At 37.3% G+C, this 14,109-nt stretch overlaps 1 protein-coding gene across 6 annotated transcripts in view; it reads left to right on the top strand.

Moving 5' to 3' along the window:
• SATB1 (SATB homeobox 1) overlaps window positions 1-14,109 on the top strand; it is a 101,634-nt gene that overhangs the window by 25,893 nt on the left and 61,632 nt on the right. For all 6 annotated transcript variants that reach the window (XM_032408775.1, XM_032408776.1, XM_032408773.1 and 3 more), the window contains 3 exons: window positions 2,385-2,561; window positions 3,330-3,456; window positions 4,232-4,355. In XM_032408775.1, coding sequence (XP_032264666.1) covers window positions 2,385-2,561; window positions 3,330-3,456; window positions 4,232-4,355 — 428 coding nt within the window. The remainder of the gene's footprint in view (window positions 1-2,384; window positions 2,562-3,329; window positions 3,457-4,231; window positions 4,356-14,109) is intronic.

Raw genomic sequence — 14,109 nt, 5'->3', positions numbered from 1 at the left:
TGCTCCTTATGGCAGACGTGCTGTTTACACAGGCTCATAAACCTTCAGCAAAAGCTTCTAAGACTGCCTCCAGGTTTAAATCATGTGGTATTTTTAGCATTCAGCAGTGACCAGTGCACTCCCCTTTTAATGCTGGAAGGTTATGAAGTTGCTGTAGTTGGAAGTCTCGCCAAACACTAGCACAAATAATCAGACAGTTCAGAGAAGGCTCCTGTTCAGCATTACTCCAGTATCAGGAAGGCATGGGTGACAAGTTTGCTAGAAGGTTTAGCAGCTAGATTTGTCATTAAATGATTCTCTTGTCACTTTCTCAATAGCCACCTTAATTGTCTATAGGGTATCTCTAAAGTCTGAAGTAAATCCAGTATGTTTCGACAGTTTTGCAAAACCTATAGTTATTTTCATAGGTCTAAGGAACATATAGTACAACACGTCTGTATCATTCTGTAAGAGGAAAAATCAATGCGTATGTTTTTGTTGTACTAACCCAACTCTTTGAAGCCATCAGAACAGGGGGAGGAGAAACCAAAGTACAGTAATTTCACTTCCTGCTCAAATTTTTTTTTTTTTAAGCATTGCTTTCATAGTGACTTATTTTAAAAATTTAGTTTAATTGTAGAAGGTTCTCAGCTTGCTTCAGACAACAAAATTACTAAAGCTTTTTGGTGGTGGTGATGTGTGTGTGTGTGTGTGTGTGTGTTTTAATCTTATTTTTCATGTGCATGGTTTCTGTTTGACAGGTGCTAGATAAAAATTGTGGTTGAGATGAGAAAGCGCTACTTAAGAAAAAGAGGTTGGGTGTTTTTGTTTATTTGTTTAGGAAATTTTGCCAAAGTACCTTCAAGCCAAGGAAGAAATCACCAGTTTGCATGTTGCTATTTTTGCTGTGGTCTTCCCAAGTCTTCTTCTGATCCCTGACAGGTTCTCTCTCTGGTATAAAACAGATGAATGAATGACAAGAATATTGGCAAGCTCTGCGGCTTGTTTTTCATGCCTAGCCTGTTGGGTACCTCTGAATGAGTTTGTGAGCTTTTCTAAGTAAACCTAAAGGGGTTTATTTGTCAGAGCTAGAATCTCTAGTGAACAGTTCACGAAGGCTTTGGTGAGGATGCACATGTAAAAAAATGTAGCTGTTTTACTGCTGGCTTTTGTTCAGCATAAACAAGAAAATAGAGCCTTTTTAAAGGGCATCTCTAGTGTCAGGGGGAAATCCTGATTTTGAGCTCTGGTTGGTATGCACTAGAAATCTCCAGAAGTTGGTAGGATTCTGTGAGTCCAGAGGGCAGAGACTTATAGAGGCATTAATGTTATAGGACTAATTGGGGATCCTGGGTGCCCTGTTAAAGTAACCCTTGTCATCATTTATGCTAAAGATGATACCCTCCTGGCAGTTTGCCACAGTACAGTTCAGATGCATCTGCTTTTAACCCTTTTCCGTATATCACTGAGAGTCTGACGGTGCGCTGCATAAACACCTTGAGTACTACAGCATTCCATGATTTCAGTTTCTAGAAGCCTCTTTTCTAACGGTGGTGTAGCCTGTGCTTATTAATCATCTGGCTACTGAGTTATTACATTGGATTAAAGTAAATAGAGAACACATCAAATCTATGCAGATTCCTTTATCCTCATATGTCCTTCTGAGGCCACTTTCCTTTTCTCTCTCATAACATGCAACAAAGATTGTTCATTTTCAAGACCTATGGTTGCTGTGGTATCTTTTTAGTCAGGTAGATTAAATCAGTGGCCATAGAAATAAATCTTATTTACATTATGCACATACTGAAATCATATATTTTGAGCATCAGTTTGGTTAAGTTTTGTGTTTCTTTTATGGAACTGTTAAGGTCTTCAAAAAGGAAGAAAATGCTAAAAACGTTAGAGTCAAAGATAATTTGGACACAAACAGGAGAAGTTTAATATTAACAAAAGCATGTAGAAAGCATGAAGGTGGGTTCTTCTGAAGACAACTATAGTGAGTTACATTTGCACCCTGTATACCACTCACAGCAGATCAGACAAGACACTTCTCTCTCATCAGCATTATTATTTGATCAAAAAGGTAATTCTGCATTAACTGATTTTGGAAAATGTACTGCTAATATTAAAGCAGAGCCCAAGTTACCTTAGGACCAAGTTCACATTCTATTTAAATAGAATCTCTTACAACTTTAAACAATAAAAGAGTGTGTATATGTTTGTGTGTGCATGCTTGTATTTCTGTGCCCATGCTTGTATTTCTGTGCCCTGTCTGCCTTGGAAACACAGTCTCCCCTTCTCTCACTGTTGGGAAGATTTATTTTCATGGTTTAGTTTTTCCTCTCCCCAGATTGTATTTCTGAAGATTGTTGGTTTGCGTCTCTTTTTCCCTGTCTCTTTGATAGGAACCATGCTACCAGTTTTCTGCGTGGTGGAACATTATGAAAACGCCATTGAATATGATTGCAAGGAGGAGCATGCGGAGTTTGTGTTGGTGAGAAAGGATATGCTTTTCAACCAGCTGATAGAAATGGCATTGCTGTCTCTGGGTTATTCGCATAGCTCTGCTGCCCAGGCCAAAGGTAAATAATGCATACGTGGGGTTGGAAAAATTGCTTGGCATCCTTTGTTTACTTTGCAGAGAAAGCACTGAGTATTTTTATTCAAAGAACTGTAGCCTGTGTGTTACATTGGTTCCTTATAGACTGTGGGTTTAAAAAATTGGCTTAATTCAGTTTGGTTTAGTTAACACACATTTTGCTCGTGTGGAATGTCGAGGTAGATTTTTTTTTTAAATTACTTCAGCTGAATCATTAGTATGCTTATTGACCTTAATAATCTGCTCCACTGAGGACCCACAAGGAAGTGAGGAGCGTATTTGAGCAGATGGACTGTTGAGAGTCAATTTGCATTTATGACTGAATATCTAGTTCTGTTTCTTTTATTCTGTTTCTGATGGTTTTATGGGCTGTAAAGTATTTTTCAATGCTGATTCCCATTGCAATAGAGAATCTTATCTAAATCGTAAAGCCATTTAGAACTGGTTCAGCTATGTCTTATTAGAACTTCCTGTAAGTTAGGAAAATGTGGCCTATGCATAGGTTTTATTGATGGGGTTTTATTTCCAAAATAATAAACAACCCTACAGTCATTTACATAATTTCACAATTTGGAAAGCTAAGCTGTGAATATTTTCATTGACCTGCCTTTTAGAGGGAAGGGAATCATTCAAACAGAAATAACAATATTGCTTGTGGTGGGGGCAATGAAAAACACCACCACCACCTTCTACTAGAAATATTATCTGAAAGGTAAAATATTTAGTGACATATTCTCTTTATCTGGAATAGGGCTAATCCAGGTTGGAAAGTGGAATCCAGTTCCACTGTCTTATGTGACAGATGCCCCTGATGCTACGGTAGCAGATATGCTTCAAGACGTGTATCATGTGGTCACATTGAAAATTCAGTTACACAGGTGAGTCAGGACAGCAGTTCTAGGGCAAAACGTTCTATGTGCCTGATCTTTTGAAATAAAGTGTCTCTGGTCAGCCTTTGATTTTTATTTACTCTGTGTTTCAGAAAGGTTAATCCAAACTGATTTTATTACTTTACTCTTCCTGCTTTATTTTTCTAACTTCAGTGTATATTTAAAAGCAGCCTCCCTCTACTACCCCCCCCCCCCCCACCAAATTCGTAGGTTTTGTGCAGGATATCAAAAGACAAGACTTTTTATATTTAGTCAATTAAATGATGCATTACAAGAAGGCATTTTACATAAAGTTTACTTAAGAGAAAAATATTTTTGCATATCATGAACAGTGCCATCTGTGTACATTTTGTGAAAGAGTGCCTTATTCACTCTTGCCGCGATCTTATTTATTTATATTTTTTTACCATTTTAATTCGTATGAACAGAGTCATGAAAGGAAAACGGTTAATACGTTAATGCTTTTCACGATGGCTTGTGAGAAAGCAGTACACCTTAAATTGTCTTCCCAAGCGCATCAGAGCAGGAAGGTAGAAGTAACATGAAAAAATAGCCACCACAGGCAGCTGATGTATAATTCATGCATCGATACAGCAGATGTGTTGTATAAAGTAATTAACTAATCGGAACAATCAGGAGACCGAGAGCAATCTCCAGATGCATCTGTTTGATGCGCAAAATGAAATCTGTCTGTCTTAAAGGAATGTTCTGCAGCGGGATGCAATCTTGTAATAATCCCCTTTCTAATCTATGTCTCAAATAGTTGCCCCAAACTAGAAGACTTGCCTCCCGAACAATGGTCGCACACCACAGTAAGGAATGCTCTGAAGGACTTACTGAAAGATATGAATCAGAGTTCGTTGGCCAAGGAGTGCCCCCTTTCACAGGTACTTAGCATAGCATGTAATAAATAATAAGCCATCATGGGCAGCCCTGATTTGAGGTTTGATGGGGCTCCATAGTCTAAAGCAACTGGTATCTGAAGCAAGACTGTCAAAATTGCAAAGTGCCTTGACCACTGGTGACTTTAAACAGTATGCCTGATTTATTCTGAACAGAGCCTTTACACTTTCTCTCCCTTGGGGAAAAGAGCAAAGGAAAAACAGTTCAGCAGAAGACTGTGCTAGCTTGTTTTTAGATTCCTCTTCTGAGTGCTCTGATCATGGAAGCCGCATTCTCCTGAGTGCCCTAATTTGAGAAAGAGTAAAGGTGGTATAACTTTCAGGAACCTTTGGTGAGTGGGAATGTCAGTGAGAGTGTTAATATAAAACTTCGCCATGCTACCTGAATAAAATAAGAGTACGGTTTTGGGATATTTTGTTCATTGCAAAAAGGGGGAGAAAAGCATTTAGTATAAGCAATTATAAAAATAAGAAGTTTCTTCCCTGTAACTAAAGATTGAGTAGTTATTTTTTGGGGGATTTTGTCACCAGTTTTGTGGCATTGGTTTACTTTTTTTGTTTTGTTTCTTGGTGGAATCTTTTTTTTTTTTTTTTCTCTGAGATTCCTGTCCTATCATCAGAGATTCTTGAAATGAGACAAAGATTTATTATTATTGTACTTGATATTTTAGAATGAATTTTGGTGAAGCATAACTAAAACTGTCGATAGAGACTGCCCCTGTCTCTAAATTTAAAACCAAACATCATTTTTGATAATGCTCAGCTGACTTCACATAGAAAAGGGTGCTGTGAACCTGCTCTTAATGGGCTGCTTGTGTAGTCACTACATAATTGTGTTAGAATGCCATCCCTCAGTGTCAAACCCAATGTGAGGTCATCCCATGATATAGTATAATTCAAGTACGATCTAACTGGATTTTTACCCCGTTTCGAAGTTCTTCTTTTATTTCAAGTTCAAAATGTAATTCTGAATGTTAGTCTGTCAGTCACTTGAATGTGAACTGTCTGATTTTGCTATAAACATTTCTGCAATTGAGATATTCTCAAAATGTATTTCCAGTGTGATGCTCGTGAGGGTTCTAGCACCTTTGGAAGGAAGCTTTGTGGGCTTTTGTGCTGCTGTGTTATGGAAACTCCATGCATCTCAGGTTACAGTCCATCAGCTTTACTTTGATATTTGTTAGCAGTTGTAGGAATAGAGCGAATGAATTAAGTCTATAGTTAATTATGGCTTTCTATATTCTTTTAAGGTAGGCTATAGCCATAGGTAAAATATTTTCTATATCGCAAGTGTCAATTTCTTGGAATTCAGGGCAAACGCTCTTTGTCATTTTAGCTTATTTCCTTCTGTCTTCCCTCTCTCACCCTTGGAGTAGAGAGGATGTGGATTTATAACCATCGAATAAAAGTAATTTAAATTAATTAAACACCGTTAAATCAATAGGATGATATAATGAAGCAGGTGACTCTTACATCTGGGACTTGGGGTTTTGCAGACAACTTCAGATAATATGTCACTTGGTTGCTAGCATTTGAAAATTTGAAATGTCCTAGAAATAAACTTTTTTTTTTTCTTTAAACCCAGAGTTAAAATACGCATAAACACCCAGTACAGGAATGGCGTGCATCTACGTGTTGCTAAATATCCCATTGATTTTGGAAGTAAATTCAGGCAAAGATTTAAGGCATTTACCGTGACCTGGAGAAGAGGATGCTAGTACGAGTATTTACTGATAGAAGCAGTGAGAATTAATTGTTAAATGACATCAACATTCAGCCAGTAAACTCCACCTCACTATAGCTTCTAAATATAATTGTGAGTTTACTTAATGTTATCATGGGAAATGAATTGAATACAGACAATTATAACATTAAACAGAATGACAAAATGAAATTCGGGGCTTGGTTTTAGAGTCCTACATTGGTGAATTTCTGTAGAGAGGCCTTTGGAGGAACGTGCATCTGTGTGTAGCTGGAGACCCTGCAGTAATCGCTGAGTGGTGGAACTAGGCTGTAACTTCAACATCAGTTATAATTACAGTTGTCTTTTCTTTAAAAATATCTTTTGAAAAAGCTATGTGTCGTTTACCAGCAGCAACAAATATTTGAAATTAATTTAATGTTTAATATTATGAAAAAATGCAACCTGTTCTTTTAAATGAGGGAGCTGTTTTATACTCTGCTGTGTCATCTTTTGTTTCTTTCTCTAGGATGAGTCCATGACTCTTAATACTCAATGCAGAATGTTTTAATAATGAACTATTTTCCATTCGCTTCTTTATTTTCTTTTCTGTCATAAGTTATTAGTTAAAGCAGAGAAATCCAGGCTCTGTAAGGCCTAAGCCCAAAATATATGCTGAGCTTGGCAAAACTACTCTTTCTTTCCCCTGTGGTTGAGAGAGAGTGATGAAGATGGCACTGTGAAAAATGCCTAGCAAAAAAATATTGCCTTAGTCTTATACAAAATGGAACCTACCATCAAGAAATGCCAACTCTTAAGACTTGTTTTACCCCCTGTGGAGTTTTGATTTATTCACTTGAGAATTTTGAACATACAATCTAGCATCCACATTTTGCTGTACATTAAGAGTTTTGTTTAATATGATAAAATACTTCAGTAGCAAGTATAGCTATAGAGTCCCTTACTGTTATGCTGAGCAGAATGTCCACCCTGCAGACCTCAGTTCAGCTCCCTTTACAGAGTAGAGGCTGGGAGAGAATACCAGTGGGAACCCAGCATGAATGTGCCTGGGGTATCTGACAAGCCTGCCTCCAGTGCTCTTAGGAGGATTGCCCACATTTGCTGGGCAGATGTCCTTGGACTCTTAGAACTAAGTTTTATCCTACCCAGACTCCTCCTTGGACAGATGAAGGAGCCAGTGGCCCTAGAGATTAAAGTCAAAATGCTGGTCAGTGACCGACCCAAAAGTCCTTTCCCAATGATAAATTTTAGAGTGTGTTGATTTTAAAATGAATACTTATGTTGTCTTTCCATAATGTCTGATAATATTTGCAAGGTTTTCTCCAGATGCAGGAACTCCATAAGGGTGCATGTGGTTTGATTTGTAACTATGCCCTTATTTCTGTTACTGCCTTCCTAAATCCTAAATCTGCCCAAATAGATTGACATCCATCTATTAAGTTTTTGTACCACGTGTTTATTTTTGTAAAAACCTGCTAAGACACAAACACTTAGCTCCTTATGGATCTGAAGTTGGTCACTTTCTTGTTACTCTCACTTTTTTCAGTGGATGTGGTTGGATAAGGTGGGCGTTGTGTTTTGAACTGCAAGTAAAGAAAGAATACATCTGGCTTGGGGAGAAGAAAGCCTGTGGTGATGAGAACATTGAGAGTATGGTTTTGGGAGGTAAATGGGGAGTTAAATAAAGTAAACATTTTGATTTACAATAAAGCATTTCATTTTCATTTTAGTTTTCCCTGAAGTTTTAGAAATTGAACTTAAGAACTGGAGAAATATGTATACATTCAGTACAAGGATAGATTGATTTTGTTAAAAGTACCATAAGTAAAAGGTCAGTTATTACTTCTCCCAGCCTAACGTTTTCCTTCTAAAAATGTTTAGGTCAGGTAGGCCTGAGAAATTTTAAATCTGATATGTACATTTTTCCCACCCCTCCCCCACCACACACACGTGCACACACTCACACATTTTTAAGGCACTGGGTCACTTTCTATTTCCTTTCTCACCTGGGGAAAAGTAGCTCCAGGCCCAAGTCCCACATGAAGTAAGTGAGAATTGTCATTTTTATTTTCAAGCAGTAAAACATATATAAAATATATTTAGGTTTGAACGTTCCATTTAGAAGTCATACTGAGTAAAATCATTTTTCCTTTTCCTTTTCCTGACAGCATCTAAGGATGTAATATATGTCAGACTTTTTATTAGGTATTGGCAAAACAGGTAAATCACCCTGCCCTCTGGAAGCTTACCATTTAACCATGCTGATTCTAGGAAACTTGACAGTCATTGCCAAAGACATTTAATAAACCTCTGTGCTCAGTTGATTTTCAGTCTATATGATGCATAACACCGGAGCAACATTTTAAAAATCCCTATCAGTTATGCTGTAAATATATGTTTTTTAAACTGCACTTTGCATTATTGTTTCATAATTTTTAGACTGAAATAACATTTCTGAAAATTTTTAAACATCAGTAATCACTTCTCTCGAGAATATCCAACATCAATATTCATATATTGTATTTCATGTGAGAGTCTAACCCTATGAGATTTATTCACATATTCACATACTTATTCATTCAAAAATATGTATTGACAGTCTGCTATGTGACAGGCATCCTACTTCCTATGTAGTAGTAATAAGGATGATACACTTTAATGGTTGAAATAATAATAACTTTTATTTAGTGCTTTTGATGTATCATGGCCAAATCTATCACCCTAAGCAGTATATAGTTTGTATCCCATTCTCAGTTGAGGAAATCTGAGGCATAGAGTGTTTAATTGAGTGTTATAGTTACACAGCTGGTAAAGCAGAGGGATGAGAATTCATGCCCAGAGCCTGTGAGCTTAACCAAATATCCTTCTTGGTCACATATAGATGACGGACTTTTTTTTTTTAAGGCTTTCTCAAATTAATTTGATGTGGTTTATAAAATACTTCCTTTTCCCTGAAGTACTGATAACTGCTTACAGTTTTCCGATTGCATTTATTCTCACTGCTGAAATTTTTCTTTAGCATATGGGATTTGATTCTGTTATTTGTACATTGACTTCCTTTAAAGGTATCATCATTCCATGCCCCTAGTTTAGAGGTGAGAGGGTAGTTCAGACCACAGGGACTGACTTCTGGGATAATCTGGTATTTGGGAGATTCCAAAAGGTTTGAGTTTAGCAGCTCTGTGGCAGTCACTTCCTCCCACATCCTGTCACATTCATCTGGATCAGTAGGTATCATTGAGCTACTAGCCCTTTGTTTTGAGCCCCAAGACAATGTTAGGCATTTGCATTGGAAACAGTGGGCAGTTGAATTTCTTGAGTCTGTTCGCAAGTATGGACCTTAGTCAGCCACTGCCTGCTATGATGGATGTGGATATAACTGGCCGGTCCATTTAAAAATAGAGCATTTCCTGTTTGAGATGTGCTTGTAGGATTTTGTACTTGCCCCTTCCTGGTGTAATACATAAATCTTGTTATTAAATACATATCCTTTTTTAAATTACAAAACTTTTCCCAGCCATTACCCTACTGACCATGGGAATCCAAGGTTATGAATACTGCTTGGCCAGGCCCTGAAGTACTTGATACTGATTGGATTTTATTACCATTTTCAGCAATTGTATTCATGGTGAGATCCATAAAGGAAATGGTAAACCAGTCTTATATGGGTAGTAGTATGAACTGCTGATAATTTTTCCTGCCTTCTTTTTTGAACCAGTTACTACTTCATTCTCTTTCAACTTAGTGAGTTATTGTGTTACTATTATAATATATAGAATTTACTATATAGAAGAATAGAAGAATAAGAATGTGCTCCAAATTGCAAGTTCTGCTTTTTGAATCTCATATATCAGGCTCATTTTTAGCTGATTTAGATACATAAGAATTTTACTGTAGCTTGATGTTAGCTCTCTGTAACCTTTCAGATAAATTAATCAAAAAAGCCAAACTTAATAAAGCATCTAACTTAAAATGGATTGATCTCAAATATTTTATAGCTACTATCTTTTCACAATAGTAAAACATAAAAGAGTTTAAGCCATGCCAATTTAGAGAGTGCTTAACAGTGTATAAGTACTTCATTTTCACTTAATAGATTTTTACCTGTGCTTTGTTTTAGATCTGAACAGGTTTCCTTTGACCTCAAAATCACTAATGCAAGGAAAATTACCATATCATGGGAGCATTTCCCCTATTTTTTTCTGATTTGCAGAATAATAAATTCTGCCAAGGTTTAGGAGTAGACATGGCCTGGAGAAAGACTACTAAATGCTATTTTCTAATTGTTTTTTTTAAGAAGTTAACCAAATCATGCTAATCAATCTGATTTTCTTGCTAAAACAGAGCTAGTTTTAGAGTGCTTTTGGAGTGTCTTTTTTCACAATTACTACTTAAATTTCAAGTTGGGCTCTATCTGGATTTGCTTTTTAAACCTGCTTTATTTCATGTTAGAATGGGCCAAACAGACTCATCAACAAATAAACAAAAGACCTTAAATTTCAGAATAATCAAAACAAACAGATACACGCACCCAATTTTTTTTTTTCCTGTTTCATTGGAAACTGCTTGATCATAACGTGCTCCGAGTATAAAAAACATAAGAGAGCCTTTAACATAACAGGAGAGAGCCTCAGCCCGGCTCTGCAGCTCATTGCCAATTGAAGTGAGGAACGCTCTGGCTATTGGGACTTTTAAATCTAGACTTAAAAGTTATTTGTTCTGTTTAGCATTTTTAAAATGATTCTATTAGGAATTGTATGTGCTTCAGTTTTAATTTTAACTCATAATGATTGTAAAGCACCCTGGGATGCTTGCATGAAGGGCGCTTCAGAAATGTAAGATTGCATTGTGTTCTCATATGCAGAATTATTATGGGGTGCTGGAGTTTCATCGTGGACAATTCATAACGTTGCAGAATTCCTCATTGTGGAGAAGGTAGCGGACTTCCTTCAGTAGTCTTTTTTTTCTTTCATTTTTACACTAAAACTTTATCGTTTTTAGCCATCATCTTTTTCTTTCTTCTTTAAAAAAATATTATCTTTTATTGCCATATTTTCCCATAAAAATGCTAATCTAATTTAGTTTACTCAAAGGGATTAAAGATGCAAACCAGATGATAGGTTGAAAGTTAAGAAGAGATTAATGCTTCGTTAGCACCATTTGAGATCCCATTCTTACCAAAATGAGAAGACAGGGGACTTCATCTCTGGGTACCACTGGTTCAACTAGGCTTGTCCCTTTCTACTGCCAATCCAGCATTTGTTCCCAGGCAGTGAAAAAATGCAGAGCTACCTGAAACAAGCATTGACTTTATGAAACGTAACAATAGGATTTCCTGGGAGGTATTGAAACTCCTGGGTTATGTTAACGTAGGATAGAGCTTGATTTTGTTTTCTTTTTATTTCTTAATGGAACTCTTTCTCCAAGTGCTGTATTTCTTCAGCAACTTCATTCTGTCACTTTTAACCTGAGTCTTTGTGTTTGTCATTGCTCTTTGCCATCAGTTTCATCAGTGAGCTTGTAGCATTCATTACCTAGGAGTCAAGAATGTGAGCTCTCTCATTACCAGCTCTGTAAGCTCCAGGAAGTGACTCTCCATGCCTCAATGTCCCCCCTCTATAAAGTAGGGCGATAATAGTACCAATTTTTCAGGATTGTTATGACAATTACATGAATTAATACATGTTACACGTTTAGAAGAGTGCTCAGTTCTAAAGTGTACAATAACTTTGGCTGTTTTTCTGCAACATGGGTATTGAGAGGTTGAAATTTCCCTTGCGGGTGCTGCATAGTCTGAGAAACTGCTGCTCCATAGAAGATTTTGATGCAAAATTCATTTTTATGGAAACAACCAAGAACTTTTCATTTGTAGAAAAATCAAAGGACTGTGTTATAGTACATTCTCACCTGTGAGGGACACTTTAAGCATCATCCTTTGAATCATTATAAAGTTCCCATGTATTTTAAAATGGAAGTGGGGAAAGGCTAAACTTTGCACTTTATTTTTTTTTTAAAGATTTTATTTATTTTTGCGAGAGAGAGAGAGAGAGAATGAGCGGGGGGGGGGAGGGAGAAGCAGACTCCCTGCTGAGCAGGGAGCCCGATGAGGGAGTCTTAATCCCAGGACCCTGGGATCATGACCTGAGCCGAAGGCAGACGACACTTAACCAACTGAGCCACCCAGGCACCCCTAAGCTTTGCACTTTAAATGCCCATCTGTAAGTTAAGCAAATAAGGTACCCTAGACTAGACAATGTCCAAAGAGGATAAAGATGCCTCAGGGGACTGTCATCTAGGTGGGAGTTTGTCTGGTATCCTTTTCTTGAACTCCCGTCATCCCCACTCCCTGCACTCAGGGCTCCATCCTGCCTTTGTGCACCTGTCATAATACTTTCCACACTGTACTGAGATTATGTGCAGACTAACTAGGCTCAGCTTACATTGTGATTAACTGTCACAAAGGGACTAAGTTTGATTCGGTGTCGCAATTGTAAATCCTGGCACACAGTAGGATCTCAGGAATATCTATGGAGCAGACGTAGCCTCATAGGATTTTCACCATATTAATTTCGTGAACAAATAAACTATGTCAGTAGTTTTATTAGTAGTATTTTATAGATACTCAGATCTATAGTATCCTACTGTACAAAATATTTTTCATATTTTACTTAATTCTGAATTTTTAATTTATCTAACCAAGAGCAAATTACCTCTGAATTTTTCTCTAAGGAAACCTGTTATGCCAGGCTGTCTCGTCTTTTTGCTCATGTTGTGATATTCTTGAATATATGTACAAATGTACATGTTTGTAAGCAGAATGGTAGTCTTAGAGGTACAAGGGACCCAGAGATGTAAAAAATGCTGTAAAAGACCCAATTATAGGTCACTGTTAAGCACAATCTTTAGCAATATATTTATATGCATGTTTAAGATTTTTCTTCCATAATCGAACATGTATTTCAGCATGGCTAATACTTTTCATTTTGGCTCAGTTGTGTAATATTTGAGATCCGTGCTTTTTTACTATTCCATTTGCCCATTTCTCATATTTAAAAATATATAAAGAAGGGAAATTTCAAAAGCAGAGTCAAATGATTTATATACAAAGATGCTGATGCTGCCAACATAGAAATGCTAACAGCCACCCCGTATGGGCTCACAGTGTCCATTCCTCAGTTGATGTTCTAAAGTCCACATTTGGCATTGGAGACCCCGTTTAGAGCTATAAACACATTATGTGTAAAAGTCAGCTGTATAAAGGCTCAGAATCACCTGAATTTAGGGAGAGCTGCAAGTGTAGATAACTGTTCAGCCATTCCAGAATGGGCCTCAGGGACTTGGTCTGTCCCCCCTTCTGCATGCGCACTAGCTCAGCCCACAGGAGCACATACCTCCAGTGATGGACGCGGCTCATTATCTCTTGATGTCCAACCTCAACCTGTGCAACACATTTTTACCATTTTACTGTAACTCCTAAAGAGGTGATTACCAGTATATGGCAGTTTGCAAAACTGAAGCGTTTTCATACTGTTGATAAAGATGAGACAGATTCATTTGATTTTTCTTTGTGACCTAATGCCAATGTGACATTGGTTTATATTTATTGAGTAGACATGGAAAGTCTTGGTTAACAACAGTAACTAATAAAACACAGAAATCAAGAACATGATTTGGACTTTAGCTTCCTGGGAAATCTTGGATCAGATCTGAGAGGATCCATGGACCCTGTAATGGGCTCCTGGGGGTTTGTGCCGACCTAGAAGTTAAAAGTTACTTTCGGGAGTATATGTGGCGAGACCTTTCAAAGGTTTCATGAGATTCCCAAAGAGAGTTTTGTGGTTCCATAAAAAGCTAAAAGCTGGACTGTTTTTTCTCTCCAAGTTTCAAGCAATATGGCTTAAAATCTTACTAGCATTCATATGGAGAAGGAATGCAGAGAAGGAATATATAATCTGTAAAGAGTTACAGAGCCTAATTCTGGTACAGTTGACCTTTGAACAGCACAAGGTTAGGGACAGTGACCCCCTGCACAGTCGA

Source organism: Phoca vitulina, unplaced genomic scaffold (assembly GCF_004348235.1).
Source record: "Phoca vitulina isolate PV1807 unplaced genomic scaffold, GSC_HSeal_1.0 scaffold10, whole genome shotgun sequence".
NCBI lineage: Eukaryota > Metazoa > Chordata > Mammalia > Carnivora > Phocidae > Phoca > Phoca vitulina.
The sequence above is the reverse complement of the archived record's forward strand: the minus strand, read 5'-3'. Positions and strand labels throughout refer to the sequence as shown.